General features: G+C 48.9%; 1 protein-coding gene across 1 annotated transcript in view; it reads right to left on the bottom strand.

Moving 5' to 3' along the window:
* The window catches only part of LOC311244306 (membrane-associated guanylate kinase, WW and PDZ domain-containing protein 1-like), a gene marked incomplete at its 5' end in the record, with an annotated part of 219,745 nt that overhangs the window by 58,164 nt on the left and 136,336 nt on the right, over nucleotides 1-25,245 (bottom strand). The window contains 2 exon segments of the mRNA XM_084333755.1: nucleotides 201-389; nucleotides 15,938-16,057. Coding sequence (XP_084189881.1) covers nucleotides 201-389; nucleotides 15,938-16,057 — 309 coding nt within the window.

Genomic DNA, 25,245 nt, shown 5'->3' with positions numbered 1-25,245 from the left:
AAAATGCACGTCGTGCATACACAAACACACACAAGTACACACGCACAGATTCCTACAAGAGACAGAGAGAAACGCATAGGCACACACACGTACACAAACACACACAGACAAAGACACACCGACACACAGACAGACAAAGACACACGGACACACGAACACGCACCGACAGCAACAGACACACGGTGTCTCTCGCGGCTCACCTGTAAAACTGTTGTTCATTTCCGTGGCCTGGTCGTCATCGTCGGCGTCAGCGGCCTCTACGCGGGCGTTTTGCATGTCATTGTAGGACTTGGTTCGCTTGGGGGTTGACTGCTGTGAGCCAGCATCACTGAGGATCACTGTCCCACTGGCCGGCTGCATGGGCGGCTTGGGGGTCCCATAATAGTTACCTAGGCAACAAGAGGGACATTAGCATGCTTGAGAGAGAGAGAGAGAGAGGAGGGAGAGAGAGAGGAGAGAGTGAGAGAGAGAGAGAGAGGAGAGAGAGAGAGAGAGAGAGAGAGAGAGAGAGAGAGAGAGAGAGAGAGAGAGAGAGAGAGAGAGAGAGAGAGAGAGAGAGAGGGGGGGGGGGGGGGGGGAGAGAAGGAGAGAGAGAGGAGGGAGGGAGGAAGAGATAGGAGGGATAGAGAGGGGAGGGAGGTGATGGAGAATGAGAGAGAGATAGAGGGAGAGTAAGGACGAGGTGAGAGAGAGGAGGGAGAAGGAGAGAGAGTGAGAAGGAGAGAGAGAGGAGGGGGGAAGAGATAGGAGGGATAGAGAGAGAGAGGGGAGGGAGAAGGAGAGAGAGGTGATGGAGAAGGAGAGAGAGAGAAAGAGGGAGAGTAAGGACAAGGGGAGAGAGAGAGGGGAGGGAGAAGGAGAGAGGGGGAGGGAGAGGGTAATAGAAACAGACATGATGAAGACATGAAGAAGACATGATGAAGACATGAAGAAGACATGATGAAGACAAAGACACGATGAAGACATGAAGAAGACATGACAACGATAAAGACATGATGAAGACATGAAGAAGACATGATAACGACAAAGACATGATGAAGACAGGATGAAGACACTATGCTGCTGGAGAAACTAACATGTGGGGGGGGGGGGGGGGGGGGCAAGGAACACAAGGCCTACAGCAAAATACAATGGACCAGCTCAAGACATCGCCCCCTTAAAGAGTCTACTTGTATTTGTGAAGTTATGAATACTAGTATTGAATACTGGGCAAATACCAGGCTAAAACAGGATATCCTCAAATTACTGACAACCCAGAATGGTTAATATGACCAAAAAGGAATGTTTTGTGATAGGAATGCACTAAGCACACAAACCAGCTTCTAAGCATGCGCCATCCAGAGCTTTCTGCCACAGAGTCCTTAGTTTCCATGGCAACCACTCACTGCAGGATTCCCAGCCTTTTAGCAGAGATATTGTTATTCATTTTAAATCTCTCTCTCTCTCTCTCTCTCTCTCTCTCTCTCTCTCTCTCTCTCTCTCTCTTTTACTCACATTTTACCTCACAATGGAGGAAATTATATTTTTACTCAACATAAAATCACATCACATTTAATGATCTATGTTTGTAGTTTTGTTGTTGTTGCCATCGTTAGTGTTATAGCCAATGAAAACTACTCATTATTATATTATAGACTGTCTCAGATATCACATTTTAGTATTTGGAAAAGTCCTGTTTTATCCTGGTATCTGCCCAATATTCACTGCCATGTGTAAAATATAAGAAATCAAACCAAAGTGACTTGATGTTCTCCATTTCTGGCACATAGAAGCATAATAGATCTCTGGATGGAGAGATCTATATCTCAATCTTAACTATCCAATGACCCCAAGCTAAAGGGGGTACCTCTCTAGTACTCTTCAGTTAATTCTCACAGCAAGAAGGTCCTTGGCTTTGAACACGACAGAGAGCCTCTCTGTCTGGGCTTTGCACGTTCTGCCCATGTTTGCGTGGGTTTCCTCTGGGTTCTCTCACCCACAAGACATGCATGTTAAAGGGGAACTCCAACATTTTGGGAAATTAGCTTATTTAACATCTTCCCTGGAGTTAGACAAGAAGATACATACCTTTTTTGTCTCTGTGCGTGCATTTTAGCTTTGGAATAGACGCTCCGTTAGCATAGCTTAGCTTCATCACTGGAAGTGAGGCAGGACAGTAGCCTTACAGTGCCTTACAGTGTATTGCAAGGTCTGACATTGACCAAATTTGATATGCATGACCTTGGTGGGCTCTAGGTCAACTCCTGAAAAGGGGGTCAATGTCAGACCTTGCAATCAAAAGTTAGGGGGCGCACTGAAATTATGGCAAGGGTTATTAGCCCCCTAACTTTTGATTGCAAAGTCTGACATTGACCCCCTTTTCAGGAGTTGACCTAGAGCCCACCAAGGTCATGCATATCAAGTTTGGTCAATGTCAGACCTTGCAATACACTGTAAGGCACTGTAAGGCTACTGTCCTGCCTCACTTCCAGTGATGAAGCTAAGCTATGCTAACGGAGAGTCTATTCCCAAAGCTAAAATGCACGCACAGAGACAAAAAAGGTATGTATCTTCTTGTCTAACTCCAGGGAAGATGTTAAATAAGCTAATTTCCCAAAATGTTGGAGTTCCCCTTTAAGCTTGCTCCTACCACTAAGGTACTGGCACTACCACTGGAGTTATGCACGGGCGCCTGTCTGTAGCTGCCCACTGGGTCAAATGCAGAGGAAGGAATACAACAGAAAGACTTGTGGTGTCAGGCGTCAGCTGTGGGGAAATTATATGAGTGAGCATCCCTAGTATAATCATAGAGGACATTTTACAAGTAATATGATCCGAGTCAAGATATTTATATATAGTCATAAACACATTCATATTAAAGCAGCCCTGGGTGACAAGAACCAACCAACAATACTGTAGAAAGTATCGTAATACTATGCTGTATTTAACTACCCCCCCTACCACCACCACCACCACTACTGGGAGGTATATTGTATTTAAGGTATACTATTGTGGATATACACAAACAAAAGTAGCAGAATTATGAAGACTTCCCACACATAAGTCTTAAACTTGTAAGCCGATACTACGTCAGCCGTGGGGAAATGATATCACCGTGCGTCCCTAGTATAATTATAGAGGACGTTTCATAAGTAATATGATCCAAGTCAAGATATTTATATATCGTCATACACACATTAAATGGTGCGTTGTGTCATTTGACAGAGTGTCATTTGACTGTACAGCTAGTCTCCTGTAGACAGACAGCTAGTCTCCTGTAGACAGACAGCTAGTCTCCTGTAGACAGACAGCTAGTCTCCTGTGGACAGACAGACAGTCTCCTGTGGACAGACAGACAGTCTCCTGTGGACAGACAGCTAGTCTCCTGTAGACAGACAGCTAGTCTCCTGTAGACAGACAGCTAGTCTCCTGTAGACAGACAGACAGTCTCCTGTAGACAGACAGCTAGTCTCCTGTGGACAGACAGACAGTCTCCTGTGGACAGACAGACAGTCTCCTGTAGACAGACAGCTAGTCTCCTGTGGACAGACAGCTAGTCTCCTGTGGACAGACAGTCTCCTGTAGACAGACAGCTAGTCTCCTGTGGACAGACAGATAGTCTCCTGTAGACAGACAGACAGTCTCCTGTGGACAGACAGCTAGTCTCCTGTAGACAGACAGTCAGTCTCCTGTGGACAGACAGCTAGTCTCCTGTAGACAGACAGCTAGTCTCCTGTGGACAGACAGCTAGTCTCCTGTAGACAGACAGCTAGTCTCCTGTAGACAGACAGCTAGTCTCCTGTGGACAGACAGCTAGTCTCCTGTAGACAGACAGCTAGTCTCCTGTAGACAGACAGCTAGTCTCCTGTGGACAGACAGACAGTCTCCTGTGGACAGACAGCTAGTCTCCTGTAGACAGACAGCTAGTCTCCTGTGGACAGACAGCTAGTCTCCTGTGGACAGACAGCTAGTCTCCTGTGGACAGACAGCTAGTCTCCTGTGGACAGACAGCTAGTCTCCTGTGGACAGACAGCTAGTCTCCTGTGGACAGACAGACAGTCTCCTGTGGACAGTCTCCTGTGGACAGACAGCTAGTCTCCTGTGGACAGACAGCTAGTCTCCTGTGGACAGACAGCTAGTCTCCTGTGGACAGACAGCTAGTCTCCTGTAGACAGACAGCTAGTCTCCTGTGGACAGACAGACAGTCTCCTGTGGACAGACAGCTAGTCTCCTGTGGACAGACAGCTAGTCTCCTGTGGACAGACAGACAGTCTCCTGTGGACAGACAGCTAGTCTCCTGTAGACAGACAGCTAGTCTCCTGTGGACAGACAGCTAGTCTCCTGTGGACAGACAGCTAGTCTCCTGTAGACAGACAGCTAGTCTCCTGTAGACAGACAGCTAGTCTCCTGTGGACAGACAGTCTCCTGTGGACAGACAGCTAGTCTCCTGTGGACAGACAGTCTCCTGTAGACAGACAGCTAGTCTCCTGTAGACAGACAGACAGTCTCCTGTAGACAGACAGCTAGTCTCCTGTGGACAGACAGCTAGTCTCCTGTGGACAGACAGCTAGTCTCCTGTAGACAGACAGACAGTCTCCTGTAGACAGACAGACAGTCTCCTGTGGACAGACAGACAGTCTCCTGTGGACAGACAGCTAGTCTCCTGTGGACAGACAGCTAGTCTCCTGTGGACAGACAGCTAGTCTCCTGTAGACAGACAGCTAGTCTCCTGTAGACAGACAGCTAGTCTCCTGTGGACAGACAGCTAGTCTCCTGTGGACAGACAGCTAGTCTCCTGTGGACAGACAGCTAGTCTCCTGTGGACAGACAGCTAGTCTCCTGTAGACAGACAGACAGTCTCCTGTAGACAGACAGCTAGTCTCCTGTAGACAGACAGCTAGTCTCCTGTGGACAGACAGCTAGTCTCCTGTGGACAGACAGACAGTCTCCTGTAGACAGACAGCTAGTCTCCTGTGGACAGACAGCTAGTCTCCTGTGGACAGACAGCTAGTCTCCTGTAGACAGACAGACAGTCTCCTGTGGACAGACAGACAGTCTCCTGTGGACAGACAGCTAGTCTCCTGTGGACAGACAGCTAGTCTCCTGTGGACAGACAGCTAGTCTCCTGTAGACAGACAGCTAGTCTCCTGTAGACAGACAGCTAGTCTCCTGTGGACAGACAGCTAGTCTCCTGTGGACAGACAGCTAGTCTCCTGTGGACAGACAGCTAGTCTCCTGTGGACAGACAGCTAGTCTCCTGTAGACAGACAGACAGTCTCCTGTAGACAGACAGCTAGTCTCCTGTAGACAGACAGCTAGTCTCCTGTGGACAGACAGCTAGTCTCCTGTGGACAGACAGCTAGTCTCCTGTGGACAGACAGCTAGTCTCCTGTAGACAGACAGCTAGTCTCCTGTGGACAGACAGCTAGTCTCCTGTGGACAGACAGCTAGTCTCCTGTGGACAGACAGCTAGTCTCCTGTAGACAGACAGCTAGTCTCCTGTGGACAGACAGCTAGTCTCCTGTGGACAGACAGCTAGTCTCCTGTAGACAGACAGCTAGTCTCCTGTAGACAGACAGCTAGTCTCCTGTGGACAGACAGTCTCCTGTGGACAGACAGCTAGTCTCCTGTGGACAGACAGTCTCCTGTAGACAGACAGCTAGTCTCCTGTAGACAGACAGACAGTCTCCTGTAGACAGACAGCTAGTCTCCTGTGGACAGACAGCTAGTCTCCTGTGGACAGACAGCTAGTCTCCTGTAGACAGACAGACAGTCTCCTGTAGACAGACAGACAGTCTCCTGTGGACAGACAGACAGTCTCCTGTGGACAGACAGCTAGTCTCCTGTGGACAGACAGCTAGTCTCCTGTGGACAGACAGCTAGTCTCCTGTGGACAGACAGCTAGTCTCCTGTAGACAGACAGCTAGTCTCCTGTAGACAGACAGCTAGTCTCCTGTGGACAGACAGCTAGTCTCCTGTGGACAGACAGCTAGTCTCCTGTGGACAGACAGCTAGTCTCCTGTGGACAGACAGCTAGTCTCCTGTAGACAGACAGACAGTCTCCTGTAGACAGACAGCTAGTCTCCTGTAGACAGACAGCTAGTCTCCTGTGGACAGACAGCTAGTCTCCTGTGGACAGACAGCTAGTCTCCTGTGGACAGACAGCTAGTCTCCTGTAGACAGACAGCTAGTCTCCTGTGGACAGACAGCTAGTCTCCTGTGGACAGACAGCTAGTCTCCTGTGGACAGACAGCTAGTCTCCTGTAGACAGACAGACAGTCTCCTGTAGACAGACAGCTAGTCTCCTGTAGACAGACAGACAGTCTCCTGTAGACAGACAGCTAGTCTCCTGTGGACAGACAGACAGTCTCCTGTAGACAGACAGCTAGTCTCCTGTAGACAGACAGCTAGTCTCCTGTAGACAGACAGCTAGTCTCCTGTGGACAGACAGCTAGTCTCCTGTGGACAGACAGCTAGTCTCCTGTGGACAGACAGCTAGTCTCCTGTGGACAGACAGCTAGTCTCCTGTGGACAGACAGCTAGTCTCCTGTAGACAGACAGCTAGTCTCCTGTGGACAGACAGACAGTCTCCTGTGGACAGACAGCTAGTCTCCTGTGGACAGACAGCTAGTCTCCTGTGGACAGACAGCTAGTCTCCTGTAGACAGACAGCTAGTCTCCTGTGGACAGACAGACAGTCTCCTGTGGACAGACAGCTAGTCTCCTGTGGACAGACAGCTAGTCTCCTGTGGACAGACAGCTAGTCTCCTGTGGACAGACAGCTAGTCTCCTGTGGACAGACAGACAGTCTCCTGTAGACAGACAGCTAGTCTCCTGTAGACAGACAGCTAGTCTCCTGTAGACAGACAGACAGTCTCCTGTAGACAGACAGCTAGTCTCCTGTAGACAGACAGCTAGTCTCCTGTGGACAGACAGCTAGTCTCCTGTAGACAGACAGCTAGTCTCCTGTAGACAGACAGCTAGTCTCCTGTGGACAGACAGCTAGTCTCCTGTAGACAGACAGCTAGTCTCCTGTGGACAGACAGCTAGTCTCCTGTAGACAGACAGACAGTCTCCTGTGGACAGACAGACAGTCTCCTGTAGACAGACAGACAGTCTCCTGTGGACAGACAGCTAGTCTCCTGTAGACAGACAGCTAGTCTCCTGTAGACAGACAGCTAGTCTCCTGTAGACAGACAGTCTCCTGTGGACAGACAGCCAGTCTCCTGTAGACAGACAGCTAGTCTCCTGTAGACAGACAGCTAGTCTCCTGTAGACAGACAGCTAGTCTCCTGTGGACAGACAGCTAGTCTCCTGTAGACAGACAGCTAGTCTCCTGTAGACAGACAGCTAGTCTCCTGTAGACAGACAGACAGTCTCCTGTAGACAGACAGCTAGTCTCCTGTGGACAGACAGCTAGTCTCCTGTGGACAGACAGTCTCCTGTGGACAGACAGCTAGTCTCCTGTAGACAGACAGCTAGTCTCCTGTAGACAGACAGCTAGTCTCCTGTAGACAGACAGCTAGTCTCCTGTAGACAGACAGACAGTCTCCTGTAGACAGACAGCTAGTCTCCTGTGGACAGACAGCTAGTCTCCTGTGGACAGACAGTCTCCTGTGGACAGACAGCTAGTCTCCTGTGGACAGACAGCTAGTCTCCTGTGGACAGACAGTCTCCTGTAGACAGACAGCTAGTCTCCTGTGGACAGACAGTCTCCTGTAGACAGACAGCTAGTCTCCTGTGGACAGACAGCTAGTCTCCTGTAGACAGACAGTCTCCTGTGGACAGACAGCTAGTCTCCTGTGGACAGACAGCTAGTCTCCTGTAGACAGACAGACAGTCTCCTGTAGACAGACAGACAGTCTCCTGTGGACAGACAGACAGTCTCCTGTGGACAGACAGCTAGTCTCCTGTGGACAGACAGCTAGTCTCCTGTGGACAGACAGCTAGTCTCCTGTAGACAGACAGCTAGTCTCCTGTAGACAGACAGCTAGTCTCCTGTGGACAGACAGCTAGTCTCCTGTGGACAGACAGCTAGTCTCCTGTGGACAGACAGCTAGTCTCCTGTGGACAGACAGCTAGTCTCCTGTAGACAGACAGACAGTCTCCTGTAGACAGACAGCTAGTCTCCTGTAGACAGACAGCTAGTCTCCTGTGGACAGACAGCTAGTCTCCTGTGGACAGACAGCTAGTCTCCTGTGGACAGACAGCTAGTCTCCTGTAGACAGACAGCTAGTCTCCTGTGGACAGACAGCTAGTCTCCTGTGGACAGACAGCTAGTCTCCTGTGGACAGACAGCTAGTCTCCTGTAGACAGACAGACAGTCTCCTGTAGACAGACAGCTAGTCTCCTGTAGACAGACAGACAGTCTCCTGTAGACAGACAGCTAGTCTCCTGTGGACAGACAGACAGTCTCCTGTAGACAGACAGCTAGTCTCCTGTAGACAGACAGCTAGTCTCCTGTAGACAGACAGCTAGTCTCCTGTGGACAGACAGCTAGTCTCCTGTGGACAGACAGCTAGTCTCCTGTGGACAGACAGCTAGTCTCCTGTGGACAGACAGCTAGTCTCCTGTAGACAGACAGCTAGTCTCCTGTGGACAGACAGACAGTCTCCTGTGGACAGACAGCTAGTCTCCTGTGGACAGACAGCTAGTCTCCTGTGGACAGACAGCTAGTCTCCTGTAGACAGACAGCTAGTCTCCTGTGGACAGACAGACAGTCTCCTGTGGACAGACAGCTAGTCTCCTGTGGACAGACAGCTAGTCTCCTGTGGACAGACAGCTAGTCTCCTGTGGACAGACAGCTAGTCTCCTGTGGACAGACAGACAGTCTCCTGTAGACAGACAGCTAGTCTCCTGTAGACAGACAGCTAGTCTCCTGTAGACAGACAGACAGTCTCCTGTAGACAGACAGCTAGTCTCCTGTAGACAGACAGCTAGTCTCCTGTGGACAGACAGCTAGTCTCCTGTAGACAGACAGCTAGTCTCCTGTAGACAGACAGCTAGTCTCCTGTGGACAGACAGCTAGTCTCCTGTAGACAGACAGCTAGTCTCCTGTGGACAGACAGCTAGTCTCCTGTAGACAGACAGACAGTCTCCTGTGGACAGACAGACAGTCTCCTGTAGACAGACAGACAGTCTCCTGTGGACAGACAGCTAGTCTCCTGTAGACAGACAGCTAGTCTCCTGTAGACAGACAGCTAGTCTCCTGTAGACAGACAGTCTCCTGTGGACAGACAGCCAGTCTCCTGTAGACAGACAGCTAGTCTCCTGTAGACAGACAGCTAGTCTCCTGTAGACAGACAGCTAGTCTCCTGTGGACAGACAGCTAGTCTCCTGTAGACAGACAGCTAGTCTCCTGTAGACAGACAGCTAGTCTCCTGTAGACAGACAGACAGTCTCCTGTAGACAGACAGCTAGTCTCCTGTGGACAGACAGCTAGTCTCCTGTGGACAGACAGTCTCCTGTGGACAGACAGCTAGTCTCCTGTAGACAGACAGCTAGTCTCCTGTAGACAGACAGCTAGTCTCCTGTAGACAGACAGCTAGTCTCCTGTAGACAGACAGACAGTCTCCTGTAGACAGACAGCTAGTCTCCTGTGGACAGACAGCTAGTCTCCTGTGGACAGACAGTCTCCTGTGGACAGACAGCTAGTCTCCTGTGGACAGACAGCTAGTCTCCTGTGGACAGACAGTCTCCTGTAGACAGACAGCTAGTCTCCTGTGGACAGACAGTCTCCTGTAGACAGACAGCTAGTCTCCTGTGGACAGACAGCTAGTCTCCTGTAGACAGACAGTCTCCTGTGGACAGACAGACAGTCTCCTGTGGACAGACAGTCTCCTGTAGACAGACAGCTAGTCTCCTGTAGACAGACAGACAGTCTCCTGTAGACAGACAGACAGCTAGTCTCCTGTAGACAGACAGCTAGTCTCCTGTGGACAGACAGCTAGTCTCCTGTGGACAGACAGTCTCCTGTGGACAGACAGCTAGTCTCCTGTGGACAGACAGCTAGTCTCCTGTAGACAGACAGCTAGTCTCCTGTAGACAGACAGCTAGTCTCCTGTGGACAGACAGCTAGTCTCCTGTGGACAGACAGCTAGTCTCCTGTGGACAGACAGCTAGTCTCCTGTAGACAGACAGCTAGTCTCCTGTGGACAGACAGCTAGTCTCCTGTGGACAGACAGCTAGTCTCCTGTAGACAGACAGCTAGTCTCCTGTGGACAGACAGCTAGTCTCCTGTGGACAGACAGCTAGTCTCCTGTGGACAGACAGCTAGTCTCCTGTGGACAGACAGCTAGTCTCCTGTAGACAGACAGCTAGTCTCCTGTGGACAGACAGCTAGTCTCCTGTGGACAGACAGACAGTCTCCTGTAGACAGACAGCTAGTCTCCTGTGGACAGACAGTCTCCTGTGGACAGACAGCTAGTCTCCTGTGGACAGACAGTCTCCTGTGGACAGACAGCTAGTCTCCTGTGGACAGACAGTCTCCTGTAGACAGACAGACAGTCTCCTGTAGACAGACAGCTAGTCTCCTGTGGACAGACAGTCTCCTGTAGACAGACAGCTAGTCTCCTGTGGACAGACAGTCTCCTGTAGACAGACAGACAGTCTCCTGTAGACAGACAGCTAGTCTCCTGTGGACAGACAGTCTCCTGTAGACAGACAGCTAGTCTCCTGTGGACAGACAGTCTCCTGTAGACAGACAGACAGTCTCCTGTAGACAGACAGACAGTCTCCTGTGGACAGACAGTCTCCTGTGGACAGACAGCTAGTCTCCTGTGGACAGACAGCTAGTCTCCTGTGGACAGACAGTCTCCTGTGGACAGACAGTCTCCTGTAGACAGACAGCTAGTCTCCTGTGGACAGACAGACAGTCTCCTGTGGACAGACAGTCTCCTGTAGACAGACAGCTAGTCTCCTGTAGACAGACAGACAGTCTCCTGTGGACAGACAGTCTCCTGTGGACAGACAGCTAGTCTCCTGTAGACAGACAGCTAGTCTCCTGTAGACAGACAGCTAGTCTCCTGTGGACAGACAGCTAGTCTCCTGTGGACAGACAGCTAGTCTCCTGTAGACAGACAGACAGTCTCCTGTAGACAGACAGCTAGTCTCCTGTAGACAGACAGCTAGTCTCCTGTGGACAGACAGCTAGTCTCCTGTGGACAGACAGCTAGTCTCCTGTGGACAGACAGCTAGTCTCCTGTAGACAGACAGCTAGTCTCCTGTAGACAGACAGCTAGTCTCCTGTGGACAGACAGCTAGTCTCCTGTAGACAGACAGCTAGTCTCCTGTGGACAGACAGACAGTCTCCTGTGGACAGACAGCTAGTCTCCTGTGGACAGACAGCTAGTCTCCTGTGGACAGACAGCTAGTCTCCTGTAGACAGACAGCTAGTCTCCTGTGGACAGACAGACAGTCTCCTGTGGACAGACAGCTAGTCTCCTGTGGACAGACAGCTAGTCTCCTGTGGACAGACAGCTAGTCTCCTGTGGACAGACAGCTAGTCTCCTGTGGACAGACAGACAGTCTCCTGTAGACAGACAGCTAGTCTCCTGTAGACAGACAGCTAGTCTCCTGTAGACAGACAGCTAGTCTCCTGTAGACAGACAGCTAGTCTCCTGTGGACAGACAGCTAGTCTCCTGTAGACAGACAGCTAGTCTCCTGTGGACAGACAGCTAGTCTCCTGTAGACAGACAGACAGTCTCCTGTGGACAGACAGACAGTCTCCTGTAGACAGACAGACAGTCTCCTGTGGACAGACAGCTAGTCTCCTGTAGACAGACAGCTAGTCTCCTGTAGACAGACAGTCTCCTGTAGACAGACAGCTAGTCTCCTGTAGACAGACAGCTAGTCTCCTGTAGACAGACAGTCTCCTGTGGACAGACAGCCAGTCTCCTGTAGACAGACAGCTAGTCTCCTGTAGACAGACAGCTAGTCTCCTGTAGACAGACAGCTAGTCTCCTGTAGACAGACAGCTAGTCTCCTGTAGACAGACAGCTAGTCTCCTGTAGACAGACAGTCTCCTGTGGACAGACAGCCAGTCTCCTGTAGACAGACAGACAGTCTCCTGTGGACAGACAGCTAGTCTCCTGTGGACAGACAGCTAGTCTCCTGTAGACAGACAGCTAGTCTCCTGTAGACAGACAGCTAGTCTCCTGTGGACAGACAGCTAGTCTCCTGTAGACAGACAGCTAGTCTCCTGTAGACAGACAGCTAGTCTCCTGTGGACAGACAGCTAGTCTCCTGTAGACAGACAGCTAGTCTCCTGTAGACAGACAGCTAGTCTCCTGTAGACAGACAGCTAGTCTCCTGTAGACAGACAGACAGTCTCCTGTAGACAGACAGCTAGTCTCCTGTGGACAGACAGCTAGTCTCCTGTGGACAGACAGTCTCCTGTAGACAGACAGCTAGTCTCCTGTGGACAGACAGCTAGTCTCCTGTGGACAGACAGCTAGTCTCCTGTAGACAGACAGTCTCCTGTGGACAGACAGACAGTCTCCTGTGGACAGACAGTCTCCTGTAGACAGACAGACAGTCTCCTGTAGACAGACAGACAGCTAGTCTCCTGTAGACAGACAGCTAGTCTCCTGTAGACAGACAGACAGCTAGTCTCCTGTGGACAGACAGCTAGTCTCCTGTAGACAGACAGCTAGTCTCCTGTAGACAGACAGCTAGTCTCCTGTGGACAGACAGCTAGTCTCCTGTGGACAGACAGCTAGTCTCCTGTGGACAGACAGCTAGTCTCCTGTAGACAGACAGCTAGTCTCCTGTGGACAGACAGCTAGTCTCCTGTGGACAGACAGCTAGTCTCCTGTAGACAGACAGCTAGTCTCCTGTAGACAGACAGCTAGTCTCCTGTGGACAGACAGCTAGTCTCCTGTGGACAGACAGCTAGTCTCCTGTGGACAGACAGCTAGTCTCCTGTGGACAGACAGCTAGTCTCCTGTAGACAGACAGCTAGTCTCCTGTGGACAGACAGCTAGTCTCCTGTGGACAGACAGACAGTCTCCTGTAGACAGACAGCTAGTCTCCTGTGGACAGACAGTCTCCTGTGGACAGACAGCTAGTCTCCTGTGGACAGACAGTCTCCTGTGGACAGACAGCTAGTCTCCTGTGGACAGACAGTCTCCTGTAGACAGACAGACAGTCTCCTGTAGACAGACAGCTAGTCTCCTGTGGACAGACAGTCTCCTGTAGACAGACAGCTAGTCTCCTGTGGACAGACAGTCTCCTGTAGACAGACAGACAGTCTCCTGTAGACAGACAGCTAGTCTCCTGTGGACAGACAGTCTCCTGTAGACAGACAGCTAGTCTCCTGTGGACAGACAGTCTCCTGTAGACAGACAGACAGTCTCCTGTAGACAGACAGACAGTCTCCTGTGGACAGACAGTCTCCTGTGGACAGACAGCTAGTCTCCTGTGGACAGACAGCTAGTCTCCTGTGGACAGACAGTCTCCTGTGGACAGACAGTCTCCTGTAGACAGACAGCTAGTCTCCTGTGGACAGACAGACAGTCTCCTGTGGACAGACAGTCTCCTGTAGACAGACAGCTAGTCTCCTGTAGACAGACAGACAGTCTCCTGTGGACAGACAGTCTCCTGTGGACAGACAGCTAGTCTCCTGTAGACAGACAGCTAGTCTCCTGTAGACAGACAGCTAGTCTCCTGTGGACAGACAGCTAGTCTCCTGTGGACAGACAGCTAGTCTCCTGTAGACAGACAGACAGTCTCCTGTAGACAGACAGCTAGTCTCCTGTAGACAGACAGCTAGTCTCCTGTGGACAGACAGCTAGTCTCCTGTGGACAGACAGCTAGTCTCCTGTAGACAGACAGCTAGTCTCCTGTAGACAGACAGCTAGTCTCCTGTGGACAGACAGCTAGTCTCCTGTAGACAGACAGCTAGTCTCCTGTAGACAGACAGCTAGTCTCCTGTGGACAGACAGCTAGTCTCCTGTGGACAGACAGCTAGTCTCCTGTAGACAGACAGCTAGTCTCCTGTGGACAGACAGTCTCCTGTAGACAGACAGCTAGTCTCCTGTGGACAGACAGCTAGTCTCCTGTAGACAGACAGCTAGTCTCCTGTGGACAGACAGTCTCCTGTGGACAGACAGTCTCCTGTGGACAGACAGCTAGTCTCCTGTAGACAGACAGCTAGTCTCCTGTAGACAGACAGCTAGTCTCCTGTGGACAGACAGCTAGTCTCCTGTAGACAGACAGCTAGTCTCCTGTAGACAGACAGCTAGTCTCCTGTGGACAGACAGCTAGTCTCCTGTGGACAGACAGCTAGTCTCCTGTAGACAGACAGCTAGTCTCCTGTGGACAGACAGCTAGTCTCCTGTGGACAGACAGACAGTCTCCTGTGGACAGACAGTCTCCTGTAGACAGACAGCTAGTCTCCTGTGGACAGACAGACAGTCTCCTGTGGACAGACAGTCTCCTGTGGACAGACAGCTAGTCTCCTGTGGACAGACAGCTAGTCTCCTGTGGACAGACAGCTAGTCTCCTGTGGACAGACAGTCTCCTGTGGACAGACAGCTAGTCTCCTGTGGACAGACAGTCTCCTGTAGACAGACAGCTAGTCTCCTGTGGACAGACAGTCTCCTGTAGACAGACAGCTAGTCTCCTGTGGACAGACAGTCTCCTGTGGACAGACAGCCAGTCTCCTGTGGACAGACAGTCTCCTGTGGACAGACAGCCAGTCTCCTGTGGACAGACAGTCTCCTGTAGACAGACAGCTAGTCTCCTGTGGACAGACAGTCTCCTGTGGACAGACAGCCAGTCTCCTGTGGACAGACAGTCTCCTGTAGACAGACAGCTAGTCTCCTGTGGACAGACAGTCTCCTGTGGACAGACAGCTAGTCCCCTGTGGACAGACAGTCTCCTGTGGACAGGTATTTGACATTGTCTGTGGGGGGAGAGGAAGGTGCCAGCAGCACGCAGTACTGCCAAGCAGATTAATGCTGTGATATCCTCTTCCTCCTGTCCCACCAGCACACACACACACACACGCACACACACACACACACGTATAAACACACACACACACACACACACACACACACACACACGCACACACACACACACACACACACACGTATAAACACACACACACACACACACACGCACACGCACACGCACACACACAGTATGTGTGTCAGTATGATACCTAATCAGAATGAGAGAGATGTATGTGGAGTGACCTGCTGTCTTCTGAATGTATCTCTCCGCATCAACCAGTCTAATGAGAGCCAGCCGTGCGCACTGTGTCTTACCAGTCTACCTGCATCCACCAGTCTACCTGCATCCACCTGTCTACCTGCATCCACCAGTCTACCTGCATCCACCAGTCTACCTGCATCCACCAGTCTGCCTGCATCCACCAGTCTACCTGCATCCACCAGTCTACCTGCATCCACCTGTCTACCTGCATCCACCAGTCTACCTGCATCCACCAGTCTACCTGCATCCACCAGTCTACCTGCATCCACCAGTCTACCTGCATCCACCTGTCTACCTGCATCCACCTGTCTATCTGCATCCACCAGTCTACCTGCATCCACCAGTCTACCTGCATCCACCAGTCTACCTGCATCCACCAGTCTACCTGCATCCACCAGTCTACCTGCATCCACCAGTCTACCTGCATCCACCAGTCTACCTGCATGCACCAGTCTACCTGCATCCACCAGTCTACCTGCATGCACCAGTCTACCTGCATCCACCAGTCTACCTGCATCCACCAGTCTACCTGCATCCACCAGTCTACCTGCATCCACCAGTCTACCTGCATCCACCAGTCTACCTGCATCCACCAGTCTACCTGCATCCACCAGTCTACCTGCATCCACCAGTCTACCTGCATTTGAAAAAAAAATTCTTTTCTTGTGTTTGTAGACAATCTGTGGTTTAATGTGATGCAGTGCACATCAGCTTGTTATCGACTGTTGTCTCATCTCACCTTCATATGTCCCTATCTCCAGTAGAGTGCCGCTCTGCTTCAGCTCCAGGAAGTCGGCCACAGACAGGAAGTTGTAATCCACCCCAGGGACCTCGCCACCTCGAGGGGGACGGGTGGTACCTGGTGAGGGGAGAGAGAGGAACACTCAGGGTCAGTCTGACCGTCTGACTCCAGTCATGAGAGTGCAGCACTTGGCACAATTTACTGTAACTTGGATCCGATTGATTCTGATCCGATACTACTGGGAAATCACTAGCAGGCCGGGTAACCACTTCCACATGAAGACACTCCATTAGAGTGTTGTAGTGGTCAGGAACCCTGCCTCTCCGCTGACCTGGGATCTGCTGTCTCTCTCCCCTGCTCTGTCTCTCGCCCTGCCTTCCAACTGCCTCTCCGCTGACCTGGGATCCGCTGTCTCTCTCCCCTGCTCTGTCTCTCGTCCTGCCTTCCAACTGTCTCTCTGCTGACCTGGGATCCGCTGTCTCTCCCCTGCTCTGTCTCTCGTCCTGCCTTCTTCCAACTGTCTCTCTGCTGACCTGGGATCTGCTGTCTCTCTCCCCTGCTCCGTCTCTCGTCCTGCCTTCCAACTGTCTCTCCGCTGACCTGGGATCCGCTGTCTCTCCCCTGCTCCGTCTCTCGTCCTGCCTTCCAACTGTCTCTCTGCTGACCTGGGATCCGCTGTCTCTCTCCCCTGCTCTGTCTCTCGTCCTGCCTTCCAACTGTCTCTCTGCTGACCTGGGATCTGCTGTCTCTCTCCCCTGCTCTGTCTCTCGTCCTGCCTTCTTCCAACTGTCTCTCTGCTGACCTGGGATCTGCTGTCTCTCTCCCCTGCTCTGTCTCTCGCCCTGCCTTCCAACTGTCTCTCTGCTGACCTGGGATCCGCTGTCTCTCCCCTGCTCTGTCTCTCGTCCTGCCTTCCAACTGTCTCTCTGCTGACCTGGGATCCGCTGTCTCTCCCCTGCTCTGTCTCTCGTCCTGCCTTCCAACTGTCTCTCTGCTGACCTGGGATCTGCTGTCTCTCTCCCCTGCTCTGTCTCTCGTCCTGCCTTCCAACTGTCTCTCTGCTGACCTGGGATCCGCTGTCTCTCCCCTGCTCTGTCTCTCGCCCTGCCTTCCAACTGCCTCTCTGCTGACCTGGGATCCGCTGTCTCTCCCCTGCTCTGTCTCTCGTCCTGCCTTCCAACTGTCTCTCCGCTGACCTGGGATCCGCTGTCTCTCTCCCCTGCTCTGTCTCTCGTCCTGCCTTCCAACTGTCTCTCTGCTGACCTGGGATCTGCTGTCTCTCCCCTGCTCTGTCTCTCGCCCTGCCTTCCAACTGTCTCTCTGCTGACCTGGGATCTGCTGTCTCTCTCCCCTGCTCTGTCTCTCGTCCTGCCTTCCAACTGCCTCTCTGCTGACCTGGGATCCGCTGTCTCTCCCCTGCTCTGTCTCTCGTCCTGCCTTCCAACTGCCTCTCTGCTGACCTGGGATCTGCTGTCTCTCTCCCCTGCTCTGTCTCTCGTCCTGCCTTCCAACTGTCTCTCTGCTGACCTGGGATCCGCTGTCTCTCCCCTGCTCTGTCTCTCGTCCTGCCTTCCAACTGTCTCTCTGCTGACCTGGGATCCGCTGTCTCTCCCCTGCTCTGTCTCTCGCCCTGCCTTACAACTGTCTCTCTGCTGACCTGGGATCTGCTGTCTCTCTCCCCTGCTCTGTCTCTCGTCCTGCCTTCCAACTGTCTCTCTGCTGACCTGGGATCTGCTGTCTCTCTCCCCTGCTCTGTCTCTCGTCCTGCCTTCCAACTGTCTCTCTGCTGACCTGGGATCTGCTGTCTCTCTCCCCTGCTCCGTCTCTCGTCCTGCCTTCCAACTGTCTCTCTGCTGACCTGGGATCTGCTGTCTCTCTCCCCTGCTCCGTCTCTCGCCCTGCCTTCCAACTGTCTCTCTGAGGACAGGATATTAAAAGGAGATGGACTGCCCACTCTCCTTTAAAACAACAACAGCGACAACAAAACATGCTCCAGAAGGGATAGGGTGGCAATCAGGGACTACAGCCCCCTCAGCATCGACGGGGCACAGGTTGAGAGAGTGAACAGTTTTTTTTTTTTTTTTTTACACTTTGGCCATTCCGCTGGCTCTTTTTGCGTTTATCGCATTTTCTCTGGTCAAGAATGACAGACAGAAACAGGTTGAATGGGGGTACAGATGGGGGGAAGACACTCTGAGAAAGTTACGGCTTTGTCCGGGAATCGAACTTGCTACCCCAGATCCGTGACGAGCACGGTTGTCCCCGGCGCCGAAATAGCGCTCGAGGTACGCGGTGAGCTACTGGAGCTCCCCTAGAGAGTGAACAGTTTTAAGTACCTCGGAGCCCACATATCCGAGGACTTGACATGGACCACACACATTGACAGTGTTGTGAAGAAGGCACGGCAACGCCTCTACTTCCTCAGGCGCCTAAGGAAGTTCCAAGTCAGTCAGAAGATCCTTAAGAACTTCTACTCATGTACAATAGAGAGCATCCTGACTGGCAAGGCAATATCACCTCCTGGTTTGGGAATAGCACCGCACAAGACCGAAGCAGACTACAGAGAGTGGCACGTTCAGCCGAACGCACAATTGGAGGGGGGCTTCCCACTACTGCTTGACCTGACTCCTAGAACCCACCTCACCCCTGCCCACTTTGACAACCTAGGATGGCTTAGAGTAGACGACAGAGTACAGCAACTTGCAATGGGCCTGGTCTACAAGATACACTACACGACTAAGGTACCCATGTACATGTCAAAATACTTCCCAAAGGTCAGTGAATACCACGATCACAACACCAGAGGGAGCTCCACAAATCATGTTAAACCCAGATTCGGCTCAAACAAGGGACTAAACACGTTTCGCAATTATGCCACATCAATGTGGAACGCCCTACCCAAAGCTGTAAAGGAATGTAAATCACTACCCACTTTCAAAAACACTCTGAAAGAACACCTACGGGAGACTGCAATTCAAAACTGGCCCCTACAAATGTCCTAACCCAGTTGTACAGTAAATTACCAAGTATGGCTTTGTCAGTATTCCAATGTACAGTGTACAGTGTCCCCCCCCCTACCCAACCCCCCCCCCCACCTACAATGTACAGCCCCCACCCACCCACCCAACCTCCTCCAATGTACAGTTTCTACGTCAAATGTATATACACTCTTTTTCTGGACACTTTTTGTATCACAAACAGTACTGTATTTGCAAATCTGATATGTCATAAATGTATAGATGTAGCAGTACTGTCTATCTGTATGTCATGTATGTCATATATGTTATGATGAATTGAAAATGGGGGACCCTGATGTAACACAAGACGAAAGTCTTTCTCTGGTCTGCATCCCCTTAACAATTGTATGTTTTGAGCTGTACTGTACTGTACCCATTCTGCAATCTGTTAATACACTTTTCACTCAATCAATCAATCACTCTCCAGAACATTTACAACAAGCGGTGCAGGGGTAAGGCTAAGAGAATTATTAAGGACTCCAGCCACCCAAACAACTGCCTCTTTGAACTGCTGCGGTCAGGCAAGCGATACCGGAGTCTCATGGTAAGCACAGAAAGACTCAGAAGAAGCTTCTATCCCCAGGCCATCAGGTTGCTCAACGAACAATAACACTATGCAAACAACCATCAAATGCACTCACAACACACACATCCACACGCACACACTCACTTTAAACAAAAAACACACTGCAGCACCCACTCTCCACACTTTAGAACACCTAAACTTTATATTTATTGGTAAAGGATTTGCACTACAACCCATACCTCAGTACACCTTACTGTAAATTGTACCTAAATTGTACCTCATCCCATTTCTGCTTTGCACTATATAGTATTGTATATTAGTATATTGCATAGTATATTGTATATTGTATGGTAACTCAGTTACTCTATTCTGCATCGAACATTGTACATATGTATATAATGAACACTGTGTCTACGTACGTGACTTCTATTTTTACTTCTATTTTTACATGCTATACTATTTTATTTTATTTCATACTTATCTTTTGTCTAGCCCAGTCTCTGGAGCGTAACAGAAAGAAGCATTTTGTATAAAAGTATTCTGTACTTCTGTATGACAACTATTAAAGAAACTTGAACTTGAAACTTGAATCAGACTCTACACGAAAATATATCATGCCAACCTTGGCCACAATATGATAATACTGTGCTGACCCCTCAAATTCTGCTATTTGAAATAGTTCTTTCTTCCATTTGACCGCGGTAATAAGCACTGTGGTAATAAGCACTGTGGTAATAAGCACCATGGTAATAAGCACCGTGGTAATAAGCACCGCGGTAATAAGCACAAATAATCCCTGAAGGATATAGACATGTCGGAAAGTCAAATGAATCATATTACTAGATTAATTCAAGGCTTTTCAAGCAGAACATCCTGTGATCTTTCATTACAAACCTTGAAATAGTACCATAGAAAATATTCACAGCAGCTGGTGAAAGCAGCGTATTTAAGGTATACTATTGTGGATAGACACAAACAAAAGTATGCATGTTTACAGTGTTGTTGCCAGCGAGGTTGTAGCAGAATTATTAAGACTTCCCACACAAAAAAATTATGAGAATGGAACTTTTCAAATTCAATCTGCACCATAACCATGTGTCAGATAGAATAACACACACACGCACACGCACACACACACACACACACACACACACACACACACACACACACACAGCCATGAATTAGGAAACACGTGTGTAAAATGACTGTAATGTGATGTAATTATTCTAATTATTGTATGATTATGTAAAGCATGTCACTATATACTATGTGCTCATTTTAACTAATGTACTTTTGATAATGATGATGTGTAATGACACTTTTGAAGTAGAAACGCCTAACCAGGGACAAGAGTTGCAAATTAGCCTCAACTACAAATCCTACATGCGTTCTGTATCTTGTTATTGTAACTTGTTACAATGTTTTCTTTTTACATTTTCCCTGACAAATAAACAAATACAAAAATAATAATAATACATTTGTTACATAAAAAGACACTAAAAACACGTTCTCATTATGCAATTTGTACGTTATACCGTCAGATCCGTCAAAAACCTTATAAATACCATGATATTTTGGTCATATCGTCCAGCCCTGTGCGCTCAATGTTCAATGCGTTCTCTTCTCACAGTTATGCCCATTATAATCTGTCACATCATCACTCACACACACAGTCACACGTCCCGGCATTCATCAGTACTACTGTGAAATGATGACCAAAGGAATGGTTTCCAGGAACCGAGAAACGACTGGGTTCTGAAAGCGGAAGATAGTGTGATTTTCATTCCTCGCTGCGTCTCGCTGGATATGCAGTGACTTCAGTGGGCGGCTGCGAGCGTTGATATGAGGAGAAAGAAAATTAGAATGAATCTCACACCCCCTTCTGGCTCCTGACGGGAACCACAGCGTTTTAGAAGAATGGAGATAAAACAATAATAAAAGGTCATCTTTATCAACACAGAACCTGACACCATTGTCATGATATTAAAATAGACTGCCATTACATTACTTTATCTGTGTTACCGTTATGATGACTGTGTTGTTATGATGCCCATTACTGTCACTGCTGTACTGTTTTGACTGTGATAACAGTCTAAGTGCTAAGTGTGTCTTTTACTACTATAACCAAGTGGATTCACAGGCGGCCGCACTAACCAGCTGAGCTAAAGGGTCAAACCTGTTAACAGGTGCTGGTTGACTGTGACCAACTTAGTTAGTTGTTTAAACTTTACAGTCGTCCTCCCTCCAAGAAGTACGTCCTTGAACGTTATTTTGTTCATGTGCTCACTTTCCCAGGGTTAAGGCACTGAGATCCCGCCCCCATTGCTAGGTGAACCTGGATACAGATTCACAGGGCAGTGAGATCCCACTGCTGCCACCAATGTAACCAAGTGGATTTGAACCTTGGACCATAGGATCCACAGGCAGTTGCACTAATTAGCTGAGCTAAAGAGTCAGACCTGTTAGCAGGTGCTGGTTGACTGCGACGACTCATTAGTAGTTTACATGACCAAACCTGCACAGACTACAACGTATGACGTACATCATGCCAGTTAGGGTACCTTGTGTATTACTGCACCTGTGTGTACTGTTTACTTTACTTACTCATAGTATATATTCAGATTCTAATTCTTTATTGCCCATATTTATTGTAATGTATAATATAACTGATAGGGCATACAGACCCTCATCTGCACCTTTGATTAAACTGTTTACTTTCTCATATTCTGAGTTAATTAAGTTTAAGTTTAAGTTTATGTTTAAGTTTAAGTTTTAAGTTAAGTTTATGTATTTATTTTGTACCCAGAGAGACAGTGCACATTATTCAACATCTTCAGTTTCCACATCAATGTAAATGTGCCAGAATTAGCTAATGAGCTAGTTTTCATCTGTAGTCCCCTGCCTACCATGCATGTCTTTATGGTTATTATATATTAATTATATCGTTTATTTTTTATTTCTCATATTTTCTTTATATTCAGATCCAATTTTATTCGCTATATTTATGTATTTCTACCATTACCCCGCCCATACCTGTACCTCCCGTCCCCCATGCTGCTATGTCGCCCGTATTTCCCCAAGGGAATCAATAAAGGAATATCTTATCTTATCTTAACAGTGTTGTTTAGGTATAAACTGCACCATGACAGAAGCACTGTTTCAGTCAGCGTCTATTAAAAAACCTTGCCCAATTCCTTTGTCCTCTGTGAAAAGGAGATGATGTGTGAACGCGGGAGGTGGCGGTTACAGTGGAGGTCCGAGGCGATGGAAACCTACACTCGCCTCAATCATCCACCGTCTTCTGTTGAAGAGGTCGGCTGGCGCCAAAATGTTAATTGCTAAGTTAACCATCCAGAGCCTGCTGGCACATCGGAGTGGCTGATTAGTCAGTGTGTGTGTGTGTGTGTGTGTGTGTGTGTGTGTGTGTGTGTGTTGCTTTGTAGCAAGAGTCCTGGGATCGTTACTACAGGATAGGGATGCACCGATCCGACTTTTTCAGTCCCGATACCGATACCTGGGTTTGGGTATCGGCCAATACCGATACCGATGCGATACCCATTGTCCAATTGGAAATCTACACCCGCCTTTTTATTTTATTTATTTTTTTATATTATTTTGTTTTTACGAATTGTAAAGGATCACAAGTGTGTTTTTGATTTGTTGTAAACAAAGACAGAAAATAAACTTCATTCATTCAATTAATAAACTGTATGCCTCACTGTCACTGTGTGGAAGAAACTGGGATCATTATTTTGTGCAAGGCAACATCAGGCTTGACTTAAAACATTACTTTCCTAACTTAGTGAAACTAAATGTAACAAATTAACACATAGATATAAATGTACTGAATGGTTTTTTTTTTTTTTTTTTTTAATAAAATATATATTTTTTTAATCCAATATATATATATTTTCTTTACCGATACCCGATCCAGCTATTTTACTGATATCGGCGGCCGATACCGATACCAATATCGGATCGGTGCATCCCTACTACAGGAGGGAGCTGACACCAGACAATAGAAACTAGGGGGCCATTGTGTTCTTCTCTCTCTCTTCCAGAGACCAGATGAGATGACAGAGGCCGTCACACACCTGCCACACACACACACACACACACACACACACACACACACACACACACACACACACACACACACACACACACACACACACACACACACACACACACACACACACACACACACACACACACACACACACACACACACACACACACACACACGTCACGCGCACATATATATATAGTGTGCGTCTACAGTCTACTCTACACACACACAACCATGCCCAAGGGAAGCAGACTCTAACACACACACACAACTAGTCTAAATCAATGGAGGCCAGGCAGGCACCTATCTGGTTTCCATGTTTCTATATAAAATGCTCCTTCCTCAGTCGCAGTGATGACAAAGAGACATGCTGTAGTGTGTAGACAGACACACTGAACTCTTGGGACATATTTCTCTCAAAGATCCCTCTTTGCAGAGTAAAAGGCTGTGGCTACATCGATCCGTTGCGTCTGTCCATCTATGTGTCCGTTTATGATTCATTTCTAACGAGGAGTATCCGCTGGTTGGACAGGGCTGACGCGGGTCTCCACCAGATTTGTGTCCGTTTCAACAGACGGAACGGTTCGGAGAGGAGAGGGTGAACTTCTGGAACTGACGGAGATGTGAGATTGTAAACCTGAAAGCCAACCCTTTTAAGCCTAAGCCTGTGTAATTGTCAGAGAATGTGCTGTGAGTAAGTGGTTTTTAAAAGAAAAAATCAGAACTTCTTCAGCTTTCAATGTCTGTTATTGTCTGAACTCACTGTATGTTTTGAGTGTGTATCAAACTGTTATTAGACAAGGAAAAGAAAAATCGTAATGGGATAATGGGGTTTTTAGACACTGCAATTGACCATCAATTTAGCTCATCACATGTAAATGTTGAACATGGAACTATTATGCCACTGCAATACATTTTCTTAACCCTGGCCTTTTAGATGATACTTTTTAGGCAAATCTTTACTCACTTTTTTTCTAGGGGGAAATTTAACCTTAGTGGTTGACCTTGAAGCAGGTCGAATTCTATTTGTGTTTACCTCAGTCACATCGAATCCTGCATCACTGAACTTCAAACCTGGATGACCCATAATAACCTCCTCAAATTAAACAGCGACAAGACGGAACTTTTCATCATCGGCATCCCGAACTGAGCATGACATGAGAGCAAAATGGCCGCCGTGTGAATGTGGTCCATAGGGCTGGGTGGTCCCATGGTGGGAGACGGTTCTGAGGCTCCGTGAGCTCTAATGATGCTCTCATCCTGCTGCTGAGCAGGGAATGGAGTTGTTATTCCAGGCTATTCCCCATAGTAGGAGGCTCCAATAGGATGACTAATCCTGCTGCGCTGCTCATTATTATATTGAAGACAGACGACATTGCCTTATTAACACAAATCCCTGAGCTTCCGCATGGCGGCCGGTCACTGCATGGTGGTCATGGAAAAGTAATCAGCGGTCAACTTTTAAACACCTAGGCCTACATCTGCACAACATGTTAGTAGCACATCGTCTCTCTCTAGGGGAGCTGAGGAAACCAAGAGGTTTGAGAGGTCAATACTGCAGGTCTTAAAGGGTGTTTTATTGAATCCATGTGAATGTTCCATACTTCATTCTCCATGCTCCATGCTCAATGCTTCATGATCCATGATCCATGCTCAATGCTTCATGATCCATGCTTCATGCTCCATGCTCAAT

Source organism: Notolepis coatsorum (assembly GCF_963971535.1).
Source record: "Notolepis coatsorum genome assembly, chromosome: 17".
NCBI lineage: Eukaryota > Metazoa > Chordata > Actinopteri > Aulopiformes > Paralepididae > Notolepis > Notolepis coatsorum.
The sequence above is the reverse complement of the archived record's forward strand: the minus strand, read 5'-3'. Positions and strand labels throughout refer to the sequence as shown.